The sequence below is a fragment of the Opisthorchis viverrini genome, assembly GCF_000715545.1.
Source record: "Opisthorchis viverrini unplaced genomic scaffold opera_v5_64, whole genome shotgun sequence".
Lineage (NCBI taxonomy): Eukaryota > Metazoa > Platyhelminthes > Trematoda > Opisthorchiida > Opisthorchiidae > Opisthorchis > Opisthorchis viverrini.
Window position 1 is genome coordinate 1,577,969 of NW_008751720.1, and position 25,361 is coordinate 1,603,329.

Genomic DNA, 25,361 nt, shown 5'->3' on the forward strand with positions numbered 1-25,361 from the left:
CATCATCATCATCATCGTCATCATCATCATCATCACATTTCAGCATCTTGTCATTCCACACAGTCACTCCACGCCCACAGAGACTATGCTTACGTCTATCATATCTTCTTGGCACTTCCAAACGGCGATTCGATCAGGCTTGATGGAAGACATCGAATTAATTGCTCTTAACTCCTCGAAGGTGGTGTATCCCAGGCGACGGGGACGTTCCGAGGGTTCCCTTGCAACCCGATTATAATGAGCACATCTAGCATCATGCGCCATTCAAAAGGACTGCAGAATATGCACCAAACTTTCTGGTTGACCACAGTTTCCACTACAAAAAAAGTGAAAATAGTTTGAACAGCAGCTTTGCACTACATTGCAGTACTTTAGAAGTTATCTTCCTCTTGGCTTTCCACCGTCTACCCAAGTCACTCGATATGGTGTCTGAAAACGTAATTCTCACCGCGATTCCGTGGCGAAAATTCACTCCGTTGGTAGCCTCTGTGCGTCACACAAGTAGTCTTCCGGTTGTCATGACACGTGCATCGGTTCGGACAGTTGATCATCTAGGGTCGTTTCCTTTAGCTTCGTCGGCCAAGCCTTAATAAATAGAGGAGGGTGGGTCACACATGTGTAACGGGACTAAAGCTACATGTTGCTTTAAGATACCAGGGCAGTGCAATTCTCTGATGAGAATGCCGGGTACTATTTTGTTGTGCGTTGGCCAGTCACCCTAAGTTGCTGTGTAACGTCTTATTGGTCGTTTCTACTACGCATACATTCTGTTATTATGATTGGTTCCATTGAAACACTGAATTATGTACTGTATCACATTTGTTCTGGCACCAACTCACCATCACTTTATCCTTAGACTGGCTGGGTATCAGCTCAGATCAAGTCGTGAGAAACAAAGGCAGCCGTGATAAAGATTGGAAGTACTCGGAGAGCGAATCACTCCAAGCGATAGCAATTTCATCCCACCATGCAGCTTTACGGGCAAGACATAAACAAAGACCAATGACTACTAGTCTACGAAAATTTCCTGATTTACGGAAAAAAACCTGTTTTGCGAGGGAGTGCTCTTCAGAGGATTGGAGGCTTCGTCCCTATTAGAAGTTTTTTTGAAAGCGAGATGTTTTGAACAAGAAATAGGCTGTAAATTGCGTCTTATGTTGACTCGGCTTGCTAAGCTGTGTCAAATCGGCAGACTGGCCAGCAATTAAAAAGTTGTTATCAGACTGGTACCTGATGCCATCTCATATTGTTGGGAAGGTCATATCGCAAAATAGTCCAGTCAGATGTCGTCTGACTGAATTTATGCCAGGGAACTGGATTCGGGATGGATTCCCCCTTGAGTATTTTCTTGTAATGGAGTCCCCCCTTGTCCGCCGGGTGTTTCATTCCCCATACTGGGAATACACTGTTTCAAGCTGAATTCATATTCAGCAAGTTCAAAGTCTGAAAGACCAGGTCAATTAATTGAATCTGGATGAATTTTGGAGACTATGGTAGGACAAAAACCTTCAGCAACAGATAGATGGTCAGCTTGCACATCGACCATAAGCTCTTCGTGAGATGACCTCATGGATCTGTTATTCCCGCTATTTTTCTTCCTGAGCAGATTACTCAGTATCCCACAGATGTAACGGTGATACTACTGATGGGGAGGCACGCGAGTAGTATGTGTTGTTTGTGGAATTTCGCTTTGCGTCTCTTGAAAATGGGAGATCTGTCGCGGAATTTGTGGAGTCGCCTTGTAACATTTGCCCGAATTTGAGCGATGAATGATTGGAGTCAGTGAATATCCAGGAAAGTTCAAGAAGACGCGTCCAGGAGAAGATGAATGTCCAGTTTTTGTAAAATAAGATGCAAATGAGAGTTTTGCTTCCCTGTCCAATGATCTGTAACCGGTCATTTGGCATTCTCTGATAAATAACTCCGCAGCGAAGGCCTTTTTCCTTTCACAGTTAGTGAAAATTTGGTGCTAGTTGTTGATGGCTTGATACTAGTTGTTGATGGCTGCTGGAATTTTAGAGTGCAAGTTCACATCACTCTATCTTGGACAATCGTCCTGGCGCAACGATTTTTGTGAATCCAGTCCAGAGAGGGGGAGGCATTGGATTCTATTTTCGACCTTATGAGAGCCCATTAGTAGTGCATACCCTGGACCCTGCCTCGATTTGAACTCGGGGCATCTGACATGTGAGGTGAGTGTGGTAGCCTTACTCCATGGTCACAAGATGGACACATCTTAGTTTTCATGTCTGGACAGACGAACAGGACAGGTGTTTAAACTATATTTATCGGGCCGAATCACGTCGAGCTGAGAAAAGCGAATTGGAAACAGACCCGCAGTGTCGCTGAAGCAACGAAGAAACGGTCCAAAGCAAGGAGGCGCTATGAGAGAAATTGCGCAACGGGTCTGGGTTCATGAAACACTGGACAATGTGGGCGACTCCGGTGCATAGATGTGAACCGGGAGCACGTGAATAGGACTCAGATCAACAGAGCCTAAAAGGGTGTTTACCTTCTGGTCAGATTCTTTGGCGAAATCAAAGCAGTTGGTAGAATAAATGCTGGATACGAATTTAACTGGTACACTTCCTGGGTTGCCTCTATGGTCGAAGTTCGGTGACACTGATGAGTGATGAAGTGCACCACGGAGGGACTAGCATACTGCCAGAAAACCTGGCAAAGATCCAGGACTGTGCGGCACATAAGGCAGCTTCTTGGACGAAAAGCATACTATTGCCAGTTTATCAAGGAGTTCACGATTGCTGCACCACTGTACGACTTGCTTTGACAAAATAGTAAATTCGAATAGACAAGGGAAGCAAATGAAGCATTCGAACGTGTCAAATGGCTGTTGGGCCAGAAACTGACCCTCATACTGTCCAGGGTCGAAGAGGTTTTCACTGTTGCGACGAACGCGAGTGACTGCGGCATCGGGGCAATCCTAAGGCAGAGGAACGGAGTCATCAAATATGCCAGTCGTGTCCTGACCAATCCTGAGCAGAAGTACTCACTCATCAATAATGAATGTTAAGTGGCCCTCGTGTCCTGGATAAATGGAATCCATAACCTCTTGGACAAAGATTTCATGTCGAAACCGATCACAAACCCCTGGAGTGGATCAGAACCACCAGAGATCCTCGCTGGAAGCTCGCGCGCTGGGCATCCCAGTTGCATGAACACGTGAGACATGTGCCAGGGAAGGAGAACCACCTGGCTGAATAGCTGCCAAGACCGGAGCCTGAAGATGGGGCTCCCAGGATCCCGGGCGGTACTAATAACCTTGTCGTCAAACTAGATACCGGAAGGTTGGTGTAACTCTAACGGCAGGATCCTGTGTTACGGAAGGTTGCAACTTCCTTGTTGGATAACAGAAGCATTGAGAACGGTGAGAGCGATAAGGAATCGGAAACATCCCAGAGTCACTTCGATAGGATGATTCTGAGTGAAGCTGGCTGTGATACCTCCGATTCTGATGTTGCGCTGTCCGTGGTACCTCGTGTCTTGAGACGGAAGCTGATCGTCAAACGCTACGAGATGGTACAAACAGGGTGCACTAAGACGGCAGAAGAAAGGAGGAAAGCTCGAGAAAACTTGACCGCCGTTCAGGAAAGGACTAGGCAGCAAACGGCAAGTAGAAAGGCACGATCACTCCTCATAGGCACGAAGGTCAAGTGGAAGGATCACCGGAATCCTGGAAAAAGTAGGGGTCACGGAAGCTGGGAAGTCAACGGCAAGGTCCGTTTGTCGTTACCGACCGCCGGGAAAACGCCTATACAATTCAAGACGGTCGGGGATCCAGAAGAATAAGAGACTCAGTTTCGAAAGTGGTATGATACACCCAAAAATGGAAATCGGTGGCATTCAAGCGAACTTCAAAGGGGAAAGGTATGTAACGGCGGACACTACTGATGAGGCGTTCCAGTAGTGTATGGTTTTCTCGTAACTCTCCCTCGCGTCTAATGGAAGGTGCGGTTTATTACGGAACTTGTGGAACCACTTTGAGGCGTTCGTTTACTATTGCGGCAGGGCCAATGAATATCCAGTAAAGTTTAAGAGGACGCTTGAAAATGTCCAGTTTTTTTTTAAAGTAAGGTGAACATGAGATGTTTACTTTTCTGTCCAATAGTTTGTAACCGTCTAGCTGGTGTTTGCTAACTAATGGCTTCGGGGCGAGCGTCTTTCCTCCTTACACCAGTTGGGTGGCAGCGCACTGGAGGGTAGACAGCGGATACCTGCTGAATAACATGGAGATTTCCCATACTGTTTTCTTAGTGCGCAGCGAAGAGCTTTCCTTCTTTAGGCTAGCATCTTTAGCATGATGATAAAATGAAAATAAACAGATTCAATAAGGAAATGAATTGTATGTCAGAGGACCAAACTAGGTATTGGAACGATTCCTACCAGTTGGTCTTGATCGTGAGCACTGGTAGATTTTGAAAAGTGCATCGGCTTCATCCAGATGATTTGAGGGAAAAATAGGGAATGTTTACGGGATGAACCGACAGACCCATTCAATCAACGAAAGCTATCACAGCGTCATCGGCAATCTTAGCCTGGTGAAGAGAATCAGGAACAAGGAGCTGATGGAACTGAAGGGCAAAAGAGAGAGGGGGACGTTCTGTACAGACAATTCTCGTTGCTTGGTATTGGCGAATACTCTTGAGTATAAGAATATGAATGGGGTTCGGTCTTGTACAAGCATCACCAAACAATATTCTCTGGGAGACGTTCTGTACAGACAATTCTTGTCGCTTAGTATTGGCGAATACTCTTAAGTACAAGAATACGAATGGGGTTCGGTCCATTACAAGCATCACCAAACAATATTCTCTGGGTTCATCGATGAGGCGCTGGTGAAACGTAGTTGGATTGCCTCTGTCCACGATCTTCTTATAGTCCAGGATCACCAAGTGTACACTTGCTGTACTTCTGCACCGGGGCGCGGAATGCGCATGAAATGTGACGTAGAGCGCAAATGTGGGTAAAACAAAAGATGTACAAGCGTAATACACTACTCATAAGTTGCTTAAAACCCTTCGCCAGTTGAGAAGAACATCATAAACGGGGAATTCAGCTGGGTTCTAAGCTAGTCTTCCGTGGTAACCAAAATGGCATGCAAATGAGTCTATAAGTCGAAATGATGTACACTCCCAAACACCCAAAGGATCGTATTTTCGGGGAATCGGTGGGCTTAGTTGAGAAGAACACCATAAACGAGGAATGCAGCTGGGTTCTAAGCAAGTCTTCTGTCGTAATCAAATTGGTATGCAAATTAATGTATAAGTCAAAATGATGTACACTCCCAAACACCCAAAGGATCGTATTTGCGGGAAATCGGTGGGCTTTTCAAGGTCCGTTTCGGAAGCTTTTAAATGTGAAATTTGTTCTGTAGGGCAAAGCTAGTCGTTGATAATCTACTAGCCGAAAACTCAAACAAGAGACTGTGGCATGGTTTCTAGATTCGTATAGTGACACCAGGAGCTACAAACCTTCAGTCGGATATCTACTCTGATAGTACGTAGAAGGTGTGATATTTTTTAGCTATTTGTTGCCGTTGCCGCTGCATCAACATATCTTCCATAATACCATTGTTTTGTGGACTACAGTTTCCTTGATGCCTTCTTATTACCGTGAACACCGATCTGGATAGCCGATCGATAGCCTAGTGCGCTTGGCCAAACCAGAAACAGTCAATGAACGTGCGAACCGGCTGATCTATTGATCGCTGTTGCGTACAAGCGGGTCAAAAAAAGTGATACTAAGAATACAACTCATCTGCCAGGGGCGAGTGAAGAACAACCAATCAGATCTGTCTCAACGAAAACGGTTAGTCCATTGGCTGTTATATAGTCCTGTTACTTTCGGAGCGGGTTCTCCTGATACTTTGGTAGCCTAATGTCACCCGGAAACTGACTTTTGCCGATAGAGAGGCGGGAAAATTTAGCCATACTATTCGCCTCAAGGTTCGAAAATTCAAACAAGTTATTCCGAAATCCAAATTTAAAAATCAATAGAAAGAATCGCATTCGAAAGTGACAAAAACTCCACATTACTAAAATTAATGGGCCTTTTCAAAGCTTGTTTATTGTGGCGCCGACTGGGCTCGAACTAGCGTCCCACAGCTAAAAACATCGGTCTTTACTGCATATCTTCAAGGTCATTTTTGTATAAACGCTCTTTACCCGTTCTACTTAGCATACTGATCTAAATCCCAAATTATTGGAAATCGATAGTTCGGCTCAAGAATGAATCGCACAAAATAGGCTTAGTTTTTCGGCAGTTTCAGTTAACGTAATTTGAACATTGATCTGCTTTGTATGGGCAGTCCTTCCAACTATGCAGTATGTGAACCTACAGGGAGTGCACGAGTCAGATTTGGACGCTGAAAAACCATGTGAAACGCTTAACGGTGTCAAAAGGCATGTAATTCAGCTACTACTCGAATCCGCTCTCACTAATCTCCAAGTAGGGTGGCCTACAATATACGTCCCTGCCCAAACTGCGAACACACACCTTCAGCGTCCCGACTTTCTCGGTAGTTCATCGAATTCCAGGTCACATTTCGGCCACCAGACATTGACGTCATGGTTCTAGAGGCTTTGAAGGAGAGAATGTTGGTAGCTAAGCTAGTGCAGATTGTCGTTGGTATGTTCTATATGTTAAGCAATTAAATAGCAAGCGTTTTGTCACCGCATCACATCAGCAGTGCATTGTTTGGGGGCCTGGTGGAGCCTAGCAATGGGTCAATGGTTGTGCCCAACATAGCGAACAAACCAGCGACCAAATGTACTTTTTCAAAGCAGTGAATCGCTGTCGGGATATATAGTTTCACGGAACTGTCTCTCATCAGTTTTTTCAGGGAATCGCTTGAAACAATACAGGTTCATGCAGTGTCCAAGAGCGTAGATGTCGAACATTGTGTTTTGATCGGCCAACAACACTTCTACATCGAACAAAGTGTACACGATTGCTGAAAACTCTTCGATAGCCCACGACCGGTTTCGCTCAAATTGAGGCTCATCAGGTAGGCGCAGTTCCCGAGTGTCTGTCAACCTTTTGTTCTACTTGAACCCAAATTGGACTGTTTTCGAGAGATACACCAATTTGCGAGTCAATTTGGTTTTCACGAGACTCAACTGAATCTCTCCTTTATGATATTCTACAACTGAATGTGCTGCACACAGGCCGCCTCATGATTCAGTTGGCACGATGTTCGAAATATCACAGTATATTTTCATAAAGAAAACCGGTCGTGGGCTGTCGAAGGATTTTGGGCAACCTTATGAGTAGTGCATTACAAACATCACAAACGAGAGATTCATCTGACTTCCAGATGAGTCCCCCACAAAGTCAAATCTTTTTGTAAATGAGTGCATTTCGTTGAAGACTGTGACTACTTTTGGTTCAGCAAAAGTTGGTGTGCACGACCGGTTTCGCCCTTCTTGGGGCTCATCAGGTGGGCACAGTCCCCGAGTGACCGTCAACCTTATGTTCTACTTGAACCCAGAACATTCAGTTGTAGAATATCATAAACGAGAGATTCAGTTGAGTCTCTTGTGAAAACCAAATTGATTTGCAAATGAGTGTGTTTCTCGAAAACAGTCCAATTTGGATTCAAGTAGAACATAAGGTTGGCAGGAACTAGGCGACTGCGTCTACCTGATGAACCCCAAGAAGGGCGAAATCGGTCGTGGGCTGTCGAAGAGATTTCGGCAACCTTGTGAGTAGTTTCCTTTATGAAACTATACTGCGATATCTCGAATATCGTGCCAACTGAATCATGAGGCGGCCTCTGTGCTGCACTTTCATTTGTAGAATGTCATAAACGAGAGACTCAGTTGAGTCTCTCGTGAAAACCAAATTAACTCGCGAATTAGTGTACTTCTCGAAGGTGTACACGATTTTCATTCCAAAACGCATTCTAAGCATTCTCTGATGATATCTCACAGGGATTGCATCCATGTTTCTGAGGCAGAATCAGATGGATTGAACTTCCTTGTCCCCAACACGATTTCCATATGTATTGAGCACGGTATAAAAACAGAGACAGAATTATTTCCACACATAATTTGGCCCAACGTGACCGATACCCACGTCTCCCATTTGTGAGTGCCCGAGCACGACAGAAACGGAAAAACGGATGCAGCCTTGCAAATTATCAACTAGGACGCATGTATGAATGTTCATGATTTCCAAACTAACCTTCGGGTATGTGCAGATTTAAGCAGCTCTCAGAAAAACTTTGTCCCGATGAGCAGGAATAAACTCATCTTGGTAGAACGGTTTTGAATAGCCGCAAAACTAATGACAAGTCCCCGAAAGAGGCTGGAGTTGAACTCGGATCCCGCAGTATGTGGATAAAAGCATATTGTCAAACGAAATAGTGTGGCTCTGCTTAGAGGGTGTCCAAAATGCCTGTTTACTCCTTAACCAAAATTCCGTCCTCGGCAGTGAATAGTCTTGGGATGAATATTTAGTTGAGTTAGCCGAATTTCCGACATATTTGTTGTACCTTGACAATAATGTGTACATGTGCCTTCCAAACTTATGTACGCCTCCCGTGAAATCCACTGAAAGTAAAGAATTTCAGGCAGTTTCAACATGTAGTGTAGCAACTGAACGCGAGCAATACAAACCACAACGCAACACAGATTACAAAAGGACCAATCGGAATCTAGGTGTGACGATCATCAGTGGCCAGTCAGGTTACGGCTCAAAGCCGCTGTTTGCAAAATATATAGGCGCAAGCACAAATAGAAGGACTAATCAACGAACAGCGCACTGAAGATTTTTCCTCAAATGCGGACGAAACGTTTGCAAGTCAGTTGCCATACTTGGAGAACAGACCAACGGCCGCCATCTGATCAATTACTAAAGAAGGTATGATTAACGAAGGATCACAAGATAATGATAAAAGTGTTTTCGGTACAGCACTGTACCGGTCCGCTTAAGATGGCCTCTTCCATTCAGAAGAATTGACACATAGCTGGTTATATCATTTTCAGGAACTGTCGTGACAGCAGAATATGAAGAAATGTTGCTCAAATATGATTTCACAACCACCTCAGCTAGGGTAAGTCACATGCAAATTTTGTTTCCCCATCATCGGCAATTAATTCTATTTAGGACTCGTGTTCACATTATCTAGATTAATGTATATGTTTCATATTACAGCTCATTAGTAAGACGATAAATCGACATGGTAAAAAGTTGCTTTGTGTGCTGCCCAAGTAGAGGAAGTCGAATTGACAGGAAAGTCAATTCAACTCCACAGTGACGAATAGAAAAGAACCGTTCGAATGTTTAAACTGCACGCTCCAAAAAATGCGTTTTCTGAGGTACCTCATCTGACTTTTAACTCAAAAGTCTGAACATCAAGGAGAAGTTGGGGGTTTTGGTTGCAACTTATCAAATTGAACCACAAAGCAGTGGAAGCCTTAAGAGACCCTGACGTGAACCAATGATTCTGTGTTCTTACCACTTGGACGTGGGGGTCTAGCTTATCCCAAGACCACCGAGAGCACGGCATGAAAGTTTGAGTCTTGATATTGTTGTATAGACGCTCTTGAGGCTTCTACCTTAATGAGAATACCACCGCCGGTCACGATAAGCCGTTGCACGATCGGAGTTTACGGCTTCGACGGGTAGTTATTTCTACCAAGGAGAGAGAACTCTCATAAATATGGATATGCTGCTCATCCAGTGGAACACCTTGATGCCTTTAGCACTCCATCACAGAGGACAGTGGAACTCCAGCCCCCTGAAATACGAGCATTCTCAGTGCCAGGGTTCATTGCTCTGCTTCGGTTTGACCTTCCTGACGTGATAGGACCTCCACGAACTCGCAAAATCACTGCTGATTTTAGGGCTGACCACCATATCAAAACAGCAGCTATCACTCGGGGCCCAATTTAGCATTCTTGATCAACCGCATCGACCTGGAAATCCATCGGTTTGTGCGGCTGTAATTATCACGCTACCCTAAAGAATTCCTACTCATATTAAAGAGATTTGTTTGCGAATAGCAGTACACAGTCGGTTTGATGCATTGCTTTATCCTGACTATTCTACTCAGTGTCATTTATAATGAATGTATCTGATGTGCATGTCTTCAGTACAGTATTAGAGACCTATGCTTACTTGACATGGTGAAATTACGGCGGAGCACTGAGCAGTATTCAGATGAAGCTGAGATTAAGTAAGGACTCAGGGAATTTCGATCAATACGGTAGGACAGAGTGAGTGGCAACTATTCACACATGTTTCATGTTTTGTGCACTTCGATCCTAATGACCTTACACTTACTGTAAACTTACAGAAAGTTGCCAGTCAGTTCGATCCAGAACGACAGAAAATTATCACGCGAGAACAAATTTACCGGGTTCTGAACTGTCCTGGGAATTAGTAAGTCCACTGTTGCCACACCTTCGTTATGGTGTCAATTTTGCACATCACGTGAGCAACGTGTGTTGTTCATTGCACAAGTTTGACACTTGTGAGACTCATCTTCCGCGTTTGTTTATGGATACTGGTGTTCGCTCAAAACCTCTAAACAAGAGACAGTCATCGGGAGAACCGAAATTCCTCATGAGCTGAGTGCCCCTTTTTTCATGAGTTCCCAAGTCCCCCTTCCGTGGATTAGTTCTGACGCAGTCTGATGTGACAAAGAGCAAATAAGTACCGACCAGTCACTTGTGACTGAACGTTTGTGTTCAAGCTATTTAGCTGGGAAGGGTCACGTGTTCAAAACTCTTTTGAGTTTCGGGAGATGAGTACTACTTACAAATACCAATGAGAATAGAAGGACTGCAGAGAGCTTTCGCGTTTTTCAGCACAGATTGGCTTCAATTACGAAACCTCAGCTAACTGAGCAAGTACGTGAAAACACCGTTTGGATGAGTTTCCACATAATCAACAGATGACATTCGAATAATTGATATATAGATGATATCATGTAAGACGTCTTTCGGAAGACGTTTAGAGAATTTCTCGATGCACGGTGCCGTTTGAAAAATGGATCGATTTTGTCCTTAATGTACCCAGTAGTAAGAGAAGGATTCAGCTAAATGAAATGCAGTTGTCCTTTCGAGTACAAGTGACTGGATATCTTGTTCGGCTTACCAAAAGGCGCAGTATTTCTTACACTATGCCACCCGAACGAAGCGCAAGGTTATTACCAGGTTGCCCAAGTTTAGACAGAGGAAGTCGATAGGCAGAGGTCGAGTTCGAATCACGGACCTTCTAGTCAGTAAATTAAATTCGTGACCACCGAGCCATCTAGTCCCCTCCGTGTTGAGGTTTCCATACCATATTGCATTCACCACTGCACCTCACTAAGCTCATTCCAATAGTTTATCACTATAGCACAGGGCGGATCTATTTCTGCGCTTCAATCGTCGCAACCACCCGAGGGCGTGGTAACTGGCCGGGATGGAATTTACAGAGCTTGCCCATACAAATATGACTGTTATTTTCCATCCCCGACGAAGGCCTGAGTACCGGTTGGCACTACCGTGAGGCTGATACCTAAGCAAACAAGCCTGTGATGCTTAGGGCATAAGTATTAAGTGGATGTCTTCACTCCCAAAGGTCAAGTTATAACCAAACTCTGAAACAGAACCTTATTTCCAGTCTGTTTGCACACACACGCAAACAACAGTGCGAGGAGCTTAGTTTGGCTCAACCAAGAGTCGGTCATCAGACAAGCCTGAATGCGGCTAGCCAAGAAAGCTTCGAGCGTGAATAACATGTTATGCAGAGATGCATCTCCCGGATTTGTTGTACAAAAGTACGGTACTGCCCCAGTGCGTTAGCAACCTAAATTTCTTCACCTAGAAGTTCGTGAGTCCAAATGAGTGAGGAAAGAATCGGTAAAAGAACACCCGTTGACCATTTAACGGATCCGTCGGAGTGTTTATCATTAATTGTTCAGTTCTGTAGAATGGCCCCAATTCTTGTGGAAATGCTAACGATATAACAGTAAGGAATTTACACGTACCTCTGTTGTGACTTGCTGAACGGTAGTGCAACTCTGTATCGGTCACTTGGCTTCCTGCTCAGCCCGTTATGGTATATCAAAGGGCACGGTAGCTCTACACAGCCATTTATGGAGACGAAGGAAAAATATTACAACTGTATTTATAGGGTAGTCACAGAGTGTTTCACAAGGTCGTGCCTGAATCTCCGTGAGGGGACGAGAGGCGTCGAGTCACGGGTGCTTGGCTCGGATTAGCTGGTGATGTGATTTTCGGTTATTAGGGACGGCTGGCCTGCGTACGAGCTCCTACTGAGGGACCCCCCATTGGGGGATTGAATTTCCTAGGCTCCAATGCTTGTGTGGTTTTGTCGACTGCATGCTGAGTCTTGTGTAGTAAACACTACGGGTCACTGGTTGGTTAGCCCTGCGTTTCACGGAGAAGATTAATGAGCAAAACTCACCCCCGATAGTGTACCACAGCTTGTCGTAGAAGTGAATGTGTTCTATCAAGCTGGCTGACATCAATGCCAGTTGTAGTTTAGTGCACAAAGCGGCCAGCAGTCAGGACATTTCTTGACATAGTCGATAGAGAACGGGAGCAACTGTCAGCCGATGGAGTTCGGCGAAGCTCCATGACTCTGAGATGAAATTCACAACAGTATCGCATTGACCATGCTTAAGGATAAAAAAGAATTCCCCTACCTGTCCGTATATACCCTAAACAAACGATGGAAACGTGAGGTTGTACGCAGGAGAGTGAGGTTACCTGGATTAAGGGCCGAGAAAAAGGCCAGATGATGGTCTTTAGGGCGACGACCTTTAGTTGGAACGAGTACTTGCGGTGGATCAGCAAAGAGGGTGGAATTCGTTAGGATAACTTTAAAGTGTCAAAATGGAGACTTATTACCAAGTCAATCAGATGTTACTGTGCCCAGAGGGTGTAGAAACTACCCGACAAAAAAGAGCAACCTCTTTTGGGATGAGGATGCGAAATAACCATTCCAGTAAGGGAGAAAACGAGCAATAAGCACACCTATGGCTAAGACTGGGGAAAGCAGAAAACGATCTGTTTCGTATCATGAAAAGTTAAGGTGTGTCGCAGAAAGTTGGAAAACACAAGTCATTAGCTTCAGTTTCGCCATGTTCTGGATATTGGAAACGGCCCGCTGAACGCTGGACTTAAGATCGAGTAGTGTCTTCCCCCACACTGAACCGATAATGTGTAAACAGATCAGTAACGTGTAATGTACTACTCATAAGGTTGCTGAACATCCGTGACAGCCCACGGCCGGTTTTGCCCCTTTTGGGGCTCGTCAGGTAGGCGCAGTCCCCGATTTTCCGTCAGCCTTATATTCTATTTGGAACCAAATTGCACGAAATTAGCGAATATACACTCATTTGAAGACTAATTTGGTTTTTCGAGAGACTCGCCTGGAACCCAACTGAATCTCTCGTTTGTGACATTTCCACACTTCTGATTTAAGATGTGCTAATTTTGGCTTGTTTGGTAGGTTTTGAAGTTACCTTTTGAAGACGCGATACCTCATAGCGACTGAAACATGAAGCGGCCTGGTGCAGGACATTCAGTTGCCTGAAAACATCAAAAACGAGAGATTCAGCTGGGTTCCAGGTGAGTCCAACCTGGACGACCAGAAGGGTGTGTTCATCAGGCCTCTATCCACTGACCAACCTAGTGTGAAAGTCCGCCATAACTCAATGGGTCGTACAGTAACAGTCGCGTTGGTGCGGATGTTTTGTTGCTAGATTTGAATGGGTGAGGATGACCACGCTCCAACTTCTGTGCGTAATTCTAAACTCCAAACGGGCTTACGTGTATCAGGACCACTCTTGCATGCTTCGCACAAAGTTCTGTTTTCAAAATCCAAAAATTTTTCGAATACACCTCCATCTTATTCGAAGTGTGTATCGCAGCATACACATTAGACTACTTGTATCGTTTCCATTACCAAGATAGTATGTGGGTTTATCTAACTGTCACTCGGTAGGTCTCCTGATGGATCATAAAGACCCAGGTGACTGTATGATCGAAGTGATCCATTCCACTGGTTGGGCGACCAACTTTGAACGAGAAAAAGATCCAGGACATGAGTGGTACTTTAGGAAAATAGTGCACTGATAAATATTTTCGTAAGACCGTCCAACTTTTTCACCTACAACCGCTTGAAACACACGAGCAACACCCAGCGGAAAAGCTCACTGCTTTGTTGGTAATGTGGTGAAATATTGGTAGCTCAGGTGAGTTCATTGGTTGTTGATCAGGTGGCTGTTGATCTGTTCGCCGAGCTTGGCAATTGGCTCGCAAACGTTTCGTCACCATACGAAGAGACATCATCAGTGCGCAGTTGAGTGAGTTGAGTGAGTTGAGTGCGCAGTTGAGACCCACTCAACTGGAGGAAGGCATATTTTATGCGCCTTATGAAGAGAACCCAATGCCCCACAAATTCTTCGCTCTTTTGGAAAATTAGAAACTTTTGGGTGTATTGGATACCTAACAATGCTTTTGCAGACTTCAGGCACATGTTTGCATACATATCAAAATCCACCTTATCTATTCTAGTTTAGCCTCACTGAATTCCGTGTGCATGTCGTTGGCTGATTTTTTTTAATCTTTCTTTGGATTTAACTGAACTCTCCTGACCTATATTCAAGCCCAGCGTATGCAACTTCTCAAACGAACTGTTTAGTTCATTGGCCACATCGTTAGACAGATCACGTGAATCCAACTACCCTATACTGATTAAATTATGGACAACAGAATGCAGTGATTGTTGATCGGGTGGCTGTTGATCTGTTCGCCGATCTTGGCAATTGGCTTGCAAACGTCTCGTCACCATACGAGGAGACATCATCAGTGCGCAGTTGAGTGGGCCTCAACTGCGCACTCAACTCACTCAACTCACTCAACTGCGCACTGATGATGTCTCCTCGTATGGTGACGAGACGTTTGCAAGCCAATTGCCAAGATCGGCGAACAGATCAACAGCCACCCGATCAACAATCACTGCATTCTGTTGTCCATAATTTAATCAGTATAGGGTAGTTGGATTCACGTGATCTGTCTAACGATGTGGCCAATGAACTAAACAGTTCGTTTGAGAAGTTGCATACGCTGGGCTTGAATATAGGTCAGGAGAGTTCAGTTAAATCCAAAGAAAGATTAAAAAAAATCAGCCAACGACATGCACACGGAATTCAGTGAGGCTAAACTAGAATAGATAAGGTGGATTTTGATATGTATGCAAACATGTGCCTGAAGTCTGCAAAAGCATTGTTAGGTATCCAATACACCCAAAAGTTTCTAATTTTCCAAAAGAGCGAAGAATTTGTGGGGCATTGGGTTCTCTTCATAAGGCGCATAAAATATGCCTTCCTCTGAAACTACTGTTCAGACTAAATCTTCGACGGCCATTGACGTGAGTTGACAAACAAAAGTGAGAAAACCGGTATACCTTCTTTCCACTGTGCAAACCTTTCCCCTCGCTGAACATACTGGCTTTCACATCTAGCTCGCAAATCCGACTCTCCTTTTAACCTTTTGACCCTTGACTTGCTTTTACGAACTTACTAGGCGGGTATTTTGACCTCTCGCGTCACCACATGTTGCGTGCGGTGCCCAATATCCGGACAATGCTCTCAGCCGCAAAGCGTTCACAAATGGAGTAAAACTTTCTACGCGTATGTGCTCAAACCAAAAACCGTCCTAATCTACGTCCATATTTTTGCAGCTCACCAAATTTCATTGTTCACTGAAATAACCATGCCTCTGGCTATAAACTCCTGTGGGATAAGTTCCCAGCACCGCTGGGACCCCGGGATGCTTAAATGGAGCTTAAAAGTTTAGACTTCCATATTTTGCAGCTCACCAAATTTCATTGTTCACTGAAATAACCATGCCTCTGGCTATAAACTCCTGTGGGATAAGTTCCCAGCACCGCTGGGACCCCGGGATGCTTAAATGGAGCTTAAAAGTTTAGACTCAATTGCCGGATTGCTTTAGTCCACCAGGACCGAGGCATAACTTTCGAAAATTCAATTCCATTGTGAGAATACAGAACGCCATTGCGTGTCGTTAAATCAAATCGAACTACCGTTCACACCCTTTATGCTATCTCTGCAGCGCCTTCCTGACATTTTAGGGTTTTCTTCAGACTTGCACCAACCCATGCAACAATTTAGACGGAAATCCCCGCAACTTGATGTTTGTATTGTTTTGTATTCGCTTCACTACTTCTCTATACACAAGTAGTATCACATTTTACTTATAATTCTCAGTACCTCACACTGATCTGCAATTTTGCGCGTATTCGACTCTGAGCTCACCACATTATGTCAAGGACTCCAACAGCTGGAATAGGACTCAACCACTAATCTGCTGACGTAACTGTAGGTTGTTTCAGTGTCGTTTCAGGCAAGGCTAAGTCAATTCGAAGAGGCAGTTCGGGTACATGCAGAACAGATCTCTCGGTGAAAGTTCTGGCTTTCAGCACACAACAGACTTGCATCGGGCAGAACGACGTTCTCGGATGACGAACAGTATCATTCAGAAGTGTGTCCGCATCTAAGATCCATTGCCATCCTCTCTTGACTGTAATGCCGCAGAGACGGGAGTTAGTTGGTACACGGCCCTCGCTTCTTCTAATGTGATTTCCAAGATGTCAACCTTTCACCGAAAACCGTTTTGCTGTTTTTTATTCCGCAGCATGCCAAAAATGTCAATTCCACGTGATATAAGTATCCTATCATCTGATATGGGACCGTACTTACAATATTTTGTGATCCACATGGCGAGGAAAATTATGAAATACCTACCAGACATGAAAGTAAGCGTTTTTTCATATTTTGAACTGTACTGAGTGCAAAATATAAATGTGATTAAGGAACTGGACCCATATATCGCGTTGGCCTTTGACCATGGAGGCTTATGTCAGCATGCAATGTGAATGAATGTAGGTTCACCATTGTTGCTTGGTGTGTACTCATTTCCGAAATGAGGTCACTATGGTAAAAGGGTAATGCCTTCTCAAACACTTGCTCCAAGACGTAAGGGAAATAATTTCTTCGAAATGTATTTTCTCGGAGAATGCGTTCCTTCTTATGGAAATTAATAGCTCTGCGCGCCCGCATTCTTTCAGACCGTATCATTTGTTCATTATTGATCGATGTGTCTTGTTGATTCATCCAATCGAAGGACTACTTTCTTCTCAATCAGTTATTTTCCGGGCTGAGATGTACCGAACGTCGCCATCAGCCGAAAATCCTNGCGGAGATGCACCGAACGTCGCCATCAGCCGAAAATCCTCAATGAGGTTCCATCCTGTCAGTTAGGCGAGTCCAAACTGAAAAACCGAGAAGCCCCGTAAAGTTGTTTTGTCTTCTTTGAAAATCACCAACAATGCCCACCTCACGAAACTCCAAGAAGTTTTAAACCCACAAATTTCTGGCCAGGGGCTGAATATTTAACCGTTTGGACAGCTGATCAGCAATGTGATTAGCTCTCACCTACACAGGCCGTTTTCACTGATAGGATGAAATCTGTAGTGAAAATTAACAAATCGTTTCAAACCACCATCAGTCAAATAATCTTGTCCACGCGACCTGAGCCATAAAAAACCACGCTGTCACCTTTTGAGTTCATTATTTAAAGGGGAGGACGTATACATAGAGGATATCTTCGTAACGCGTGAATGAGTGACATTCATTTCACAGCTTACGCTTTCAGCCAACAGTTTCTATGACGGACAAGTGCAATTTAGCCACTTTTTATCAAGTTAGGGGAAGTGGAGAGGTTGCACATACAGTAGGCTGGAGACTAGAGGCTTCCGCTGAAGGTACACTGAACAAAGACCGGTTGAGGAACACTTTTTTCCCGGACGATGCTGTGGTCATCTTCTGTTCACACATCTAGCCAAGCTGGATCACGACAGCTGGACATGCGCATTGCAGACCGATGAAATAACTGTCCGCCTAGATTGATACCATAATCCACCCACCCGCACACCAAAAACCTAAGCTAGCTATCTCAGTGATTTTACTCGTTCGTGCAATGCTAACTGAAAGTGAAAACAACAAATCCATCTACCTAAATAGCCGCTAACCGAGGATTAGTAGCCAGCTGGTTAATTCAGAATTAGTTTACCATCTCCCAAAAGTAGCGCCCTTCTTAGCGGAATACGCTCATTTGCAAACCAATTTGGTTTTGCGGAAGACTCATCTGGAGCAAAGCTGAACCTCTCGTGTATGATGTTTTGCAGCAAACTTGTGAGTAGTATAATAGCGCCTTTATGTTTCATCTTCAGCAGTTCTGCCTGGAGAGTAGTAAATGAAACTACAACTGAAAGATGTGACTAGATTGGATAACTATAGAAAGAAATAGAATCATTCAGTAAAGTCCTTTCAGTGCCTAACTGCCATACGACCCGAAGGAAGCACGAAGGCAGAGATACTTCCAAATTGCCCAAGCCTAGACAGAGGAAGCCGAAAGACAGAGGGTCGGGTTCGACCCCGGACCTTCCGGTCAGTAAATTCGCGCTCTAACCACTTGAGCCATCTGTAAAGAGGCCTTGCTAGTGCACTACATCCACCTCGACTATGAGTTTGTTGGTCAGTCACTCGAATACTATTCAGCATGCGTGAAAAGGACATCGCAAAATAGAAAAGGTAACAGAGCCTCCATGAAGTTTTATTAAAAAGAATACATTTCAATACTATACCACTGTACTACTATACTATAATGTACTACGCTAGATTGTACTATACTGTCTCCTATCTCACGTCTGTACTCCTTTGTTCTTTCGTCAGGAAGTTGTCAGTCGTATCAAAATGCGCCTGGATTCACTTTACGGTCCCTTATGGCACGTATTCATTGTCCGCGGCCAGTACTGGGCCTACTACTCCCATGACACACGAACTGGTCTCGTCTTCAAAAAGGACGACCTAATTTATTTGATGTACCGTTCACCGACAGCTGAATGACGCAACAGCTTCACACACAGGACATCTCTCATCTTTTGATATATGCCCGCAAAACAAATCTACTGAAGGTTCATCTGCTATTTCAAATCACCTGTTTAGATCACTCAAGAACGGACGATTTATACATAAAGCATTCATTTTTAAATTTGCTCATTGCACATATCTGATTCCAAAAAAACCAAATAGATGTACATCTGATTAACACCATGAATTGACCTTGGGACTTTGCTTTCTTAGACACAAGCTATGGGCAAAAATTAAGAGGGGAGATTCGGATTCAACGTTTGTCTACAGTTCATTGTCGAGGCAGTGATGTTTATCTTGAATGCTGCGCAAACCTTTCTAGGAAAGAAGAAAACAACAGAACGATCGGTGCAGTCATCATCGATCGGCAAGCACCATTCTCACAGAGTTTGAATAGCAATCGATCCGCAACCTGATGTATGGCTTGTTGCTCTATAAGTTCGCCTAGGGACATTTGATTCAGCATTCTAAAATGTACTTGAGCAACTCGCTGTCCTTAAATTACACCCGAAACGCAACACAAATCATTATCATCATTAGGTTGAGCTGTAAAGCTGAATACTTGCCGTACAGTTGTGTTAGCCGACGATTTGGGTAAATAGCTGCGCCAGTATAATTGGTACGTCACTACAGGGATGTCAGTGAACTTTTCATTAGAGAGGTGCGAAGGGGAAGCTATGCATTGAACGCAACAGTTTGTGTGCATGCTCGCTATTGAACCCAAGACTGGGCCATCTCTAACATTGTCCACAACGCTTGGTGTATCCCGTCTCGGGATCCCCATCCAGGGTAACACCAATGACTAGCGCAACTGAGTTCGCTGGTAAAAGCTTTCCTATTTTTCTACTAAGTTCAGCTTAATCTGGCTCGTTTTCGCCCTTCGAGTGGTTGTGTGAACCAGCCATTTGAGTAAGTCGGGCTACTGGTTAACGGTGATACTACTGATGAGGGGGCATGTGAGTAGTATGCATTCTCGTAAATCCGCTTTGCGTCTCTTGAAAAGTGAGATCTATTACGGAGTTTGCGGAGCTGTTTTGTAGCGTTTGCTTGGATTTGAGTAACAGTCAGCGACTATCCAGAAAAGTTCAGGAAGGCACGTTCAAAGAGAGGATGGATGTTCAGTTTTTGTAAGCAAGATGCATATGAGAGTTTTGCTTCCCTGTCCAATTGTCTGTAACCGTTCAGTTGGCATTTCCACCAGACTTGGCCAATGCTCCGAAGACATCGATGGACAAACACTGAAAGTCTTCTGACGTCCTCAGCGCGCAACGGCCAGGTTTCTGTCCACCACAACAATATGAAGCCGCACTATAAACGCCACCCTCAACAGATAGTCTGATATGCCTACGATGGTGCAAGTTCTGAAAAATTGCTCTGTCCTTCCAAATCCGGATGGAAATATTGTATCATCTTTCACGAGACCACTGGGACTGATACAGTTGCCCAGGGAGACAAAATTGTCTACTACATCAATCAACTCATCCACAAGCATGAGGCTAGGGTTCGAGCCCACCCAGTTTTGCAGTAGCACTTTACAGTTTGCAGATATGGAGTGCATGCCAAACCGTAAGGCAGAATGCTTTAAATTCTTTAATATTGTTTGAACTATCACGGGGTCAGATCTAAGAGGAAGATCTATGTCGTCTGCTTACTTGATGTCTGTGGGCGGACGCCCAAGGAACACTTCGACCCCACAGGTATTAGAGGCTGACATCATCATCATCATCGTCGCCATCATCATTGTCAGCTGTAATAACCGCGTACTCGTCGAACAGTGGTTGTGGCTGCCGCAGTTTCGTTCACCAATGATTTAGGGGTGGGGTAGGTAGCTGCTCATCACAGGTGGGAGATGATAAATTGGTGCATAAATCCAGCACTGTCAGTGGGCTGTCAAGGGGGGGGAGTTGAAAGAGGAACTATGCATTGAAAGCAATAGCTTGGATGCACAAGCGCCATTGAGGGCGCGACTGGACCATGTCTGACAATGTCTCTAACCATTGATGTGGACCGTCTCGGGGTCTCCATCCAGGAAGACGGCAAAGACCAGCACAGCTGAGTTTGCTGGCAATGGCTTTCATACTTCGCTGTCAAGTCATTGTTTGACCGCCTCTGGCTCTCTTCTCCCTTTCACGTGGTTGTGCCAAGAGAGCCCTTCGAGGAAGTCGGTCGACTGGCATACGCAGCACGTGGCCAAGTCAGCGCAACCTATGCAGTGTGATCAGTTCATCTATCGAGGGTGAGTTATTTCTCCCGAATACCATTCGACGGAATTCAGAATTGCTGACCCGGTGTTCCCACCAGATTCGGGCAATGCTCCGAAGACACTGAAAGTCTTTTGACGTCCTCAGCGCGAGGTGACCACGTTTCTGATCTATATAGTAATATGGATCAAAGGTCATTCGACCTTTAATCCATAGACACTAACATAGTGCCTGACAGTCCTCAGAGTCAAAGGTTGCTTTCAACTCAAGGCAAACGACCACTGTTGGGCGCGGTGTCACTGTTGCGTAATCTGCCAGAGAGTGAAAATGTCTCTTTGCACGACGAAATCCGGGTTGGTTTTCATGAATCGGTTTCTCCCTGTGTTCAGTCAAACTTCGAAGGATAAGACCAGAGAGCACCTTCGATGCCACAGCTACCAGACTGATGTCACGATGGTTTTCACACAGCGTCCGCGTACCTTGTCTACATACCCCATTCTGCAGTCACCTTCTATTTGTCCCATATAGCACCAATAACTTTGTCAGATGAGTCACCAGGAAAGTTCCTCTTCTTCGATGAGGGCTGGATACAGCCCATCCGATCCTGGCTATTTCGTATCTTATTTCTTCTTCCGAAGGGCGATCAAGGTTTACATCCCATTCGCCCGTATGCATTATCTCCACAGGCTGCAGTGTGGGTGACCAGCCACACTGTTCTTCGAAGTGTTCGGCCATCTTTTCAGTCGACATCCTTGCGAATGAATTGATGGGCCGCCTTTTCCTCTTATCGTTTCAGTGTCGCTGATTTCCTAGGGTCAGTCGATGGCATCAGTTGATACAGGGCATGATTGTTTCCCGTAGCAAAAGCCTTCTCCATCTCCCGAGCTTTCGATGCCCACCAGAGCTTTCGATCTTTCCTTAGGCTCTTCACTAGCTGGGATTGGTGTGCATCATCGTTCTCTTTGCGTTCTGGTATGGATCTCCCGGTATAATTCATGGCTAGCGATCTCGACAATATCCAGTGGTCTTGTGGTCGGATCGGAGAAGTCGAACAGACGCCGCTGATATAGCTCCTCTCACATTTTGTCATGCTTCATCCACGTACTCACTACCAGAATAGCATTCGTTGTCCGTGAAGAGTTATTGGGCTAGCTGGGATCGATACTGCTGAGCCACGGTAGTTCTTCGAAGATGGTGGATTGGCATGCTTTTTGAGGGGCCTGAGGGGAAAAGAACTATCAGGTGTGCATGCACCATGACGGAGTCTGAATCAATTTGTGTGCCCCAGAATGAACGGCAGTCTTGAACTATGGCTCACCATTGGTGGCTGATGGTCACGTGATCCAACTGCGTCCGTGGTTCTGCAATTGGTGGCTGCCAGGGTAAGCGATGCGAGCATTTGTACTGAGTGTCCGTACTGGCCAGAGACAGTTCATGATCAGCTGTCCGTTTTCTGTACGACGAGCACCCACTCCGAACCGACCGCTCAAATGTGATTCCAAGGAGCTCAGATGACCGAATCGGGAATTCATATCGTCCACATGGATCACAATGCAAGTGTTCCTTGCTCAACGAATGAGCCCACATAACTCTCAATAGGGAATATCCTTCTCAGCATGAAAACTTCAGTCCGTCGGGACATTACTGTCTTGTTCCTGATGCGACTGCGCACAACAGGTGCCTTTTGAGCAGCACCGGGTTTTTTGGTTTTCAAAGTATTTCGACCGTATTGGATAATGCGCCAGCGGTCACGGTCAACCGTTGGGCGATCGGAGTGTGCGGTTTTTGGGGCCGACCTTTTCTAGCCCGCCCTTCGTCGGGGGAAGGCAGCATCGCTGCTTCCATAAATATGGACATGCTGGTCCTCAAGGAGGAACACCTTACTAACTGGACATTCATGTCGCAGAGGACAGTACGACTTTACCCCCAGGCCGCCTCGTAGCACGATTACTCGTAGTACGAGGCCTCACCACTCTTGGTTTGACTGCTTCCCTTTGGCCTTCCTGGCATGGTTGCATTTTGTGGAAAGAATTTCCAGCCAGTGTAGCCCGCGGGATCATTGCAGCACTGAAGCCCGACCACCATGTCAAGGTGGCAGCTTTAGGTGATGCAGAGACCGATATATTCTGACAATTGCTACTCGTAGCATGTCAGCCCAAAGTACGACGGTCATGAGAGGGTGTGGCGGAACAAACAAAAAATGGACACCCTAAGGGAGTGGTTGTATGTGGAGGGTTTAAGGTTGCAATTCGACTCTAATTTGATCCAGTCTGCGAGCCTGTGTGGAACTGCTATACCGGCTCACGATGCAGAGACCAACAACCAAGACCTAGGCTAATTTCTTCCCGGACGCGCCAACCCAACACTGATCGACAGTGTGGCTCATTCGGAACTGAGCTGCACTAACCATCACAGCCTCAGTTGACCGAAAAATTTGGCAAGCGCTTCCGGTTTTTGCATATCCAAAAGGAACGAATTCCTTGTTTTACCGCGTTTGTTTTTTCGGTTAAAAAGTCGCAATTTTTTTAGTTTATACGTATCATTTCATTTTTCTTACAACGTTTGACAATCAGTGATGAAAAACTTTTTTTACAAACCTATTCACACAGCTCGTCCGAAAAGAGAGAACACATAGTGGTAAGCCCGCAGCCGCAGCCCAGCTGGGCACAATAAAAAAGAGTCCAGTTGTTATGTACACAAAGTGGATCAACAATTTATCGTGTGACGCAGTGCAGTGATTTGCCCTCAGAGAGCTTCTGCGAAACGGACCAAGACTGTGCTAATAAGAAAATAAATCATTCATCTGTAGCACCCTTTCGGCGCCTAGCTGCCATGCCACCCGAAGGAAGCACGAGGGCTGGGATCCTACCAGGTTGCCCAAGCCTAGACAGGGGAAGTCGAGAGGCAGAGGTCGGGTTCGAACCACCACGGACCTTCCAGTCAGTAAATTCGCGCTCTAACCACTTGGGCCATCTCGCCCCCATGTTCGCCCGCGCTCTCATGCATTGGTTCCCTCTGAACTTATCTATTCTTTTTAACAAAAATACGTCCATACGTTTTTGCCACTGACTCCCACCACAAATGCATGTATAGCTAGGCGAAACACATTACTCATAAGGTTGCTGAAAAATCGTCGACAACCCATGACCGGTTCGGCTTTTCTTCAGGCTCATCAGGTAGGCACAGTCCCCGAGTTTCCGTCAATCATATGTTCTACATGAATCCATATGGGATGCAGTTCGATGCAATACAGTCGGTTGCAACCCAACGAGAGGTTGGATTGGATTCAGCTGTCTCCCATGAAAATCAAACTGGCATGCAAATGAGTATGTTTATAGAATTTCTTGCACTTTGGGTTCAAGTAGGACATAAGGCTGACGGAAACGCGGGGATGGCGCCCACCTGATGGGCCCCAAAAGAAGGGCGAAACCGGTCGTGGGCTGTCGAAGACGTTTCAGCAACCTTGTGAGTAGTAGTTTCCTTCGACAAGTTGAAATAATCCATCTCAGACAAATCAGCTAAACGAAACTATCTATTCTTGCTTATTGCCAAATGGCTAACAAACAAAAGGAGCCTCTAGAGCTTTGTCAGTGATTGCCGGTTCACGGCACGTCTGCCGTGTTACTCTGCTACTCGAGGATGTTCGGCTCATCTTAGGCCACATATTTCATTCAACATATTGACTTTGATATTTTGATCGTGCACTCCGTTCACACCAGGACTCTAATCGCATCCAAATGACCGTGGAATGGAAGGTTTTGCTTTCGGCGATTACCATTTCTTAAGAAAACTTGTGAAATTCCACCCTGATCGGAGACTGAGTCCTGACCAGCATGAGGATACCAGAACGCCTGGGGCTTTGAATTTGTTCCGTTTGAATAAAACCTTTTTCCTCCTCTTAGCCAAGCAGCGGATACTGAGTTCATGTGAGTGGATAAAAGTCACCTCGTCAAACAACGCAATGGGTGATAGCATGACATCAGTGTTCAACACCATACAGCACCCATTCGTGATCTCCTTCATACTCCTCTGCCAGGTCATGGGTTGGCCACCTCTCTGTTTACGCCACTCCGAATTGGGCATGGAATGGAATACTCTCTTCGGCAAACGATGGTTCGGCATGCGTAAAACATGTCCCAACCAACGCAGCTTCTGGTGCTGGACAC

At 45.2% G+C, this 25,361-nt stretch overlaps 1 protein-coding gene across 1 annotated transcript in view; it reads left to right on the forward strand.

Moving 5' to 3' along the window:
* Positions 1 to 19,180, forward strand: part of T265_04104 (hypothetical protein) — a gene marked incomplete at both ends in the record, with an annotated part of 34,610 nt that extends 15,430 nt beyond the window's left edge. The window contains 4 exons of the mRNA XM_009168750.1: positions 9,006 to 9,073; positions 10,319 to 10,404; positions 16,698 to 16,818; positions 18,797 to 19,180. Coding sequence (XP_009167014.1) covers positions 9,006 to 9,073; positions 10,319 to 10,404; positions 16,698 to 16,818; positions 18,797 to 18,970 — 449 coding nt within the window. The remainder of the gene's footprint in view (positions 1 to 9,005; positions 9,074 to 10,318; positions 10,405 to 16,697; positions 16,819 to 18,796) is intronic.
* Between the last annotated feature and the right edge of the window lie 6,181 nt (positions 19,181 to 25,361).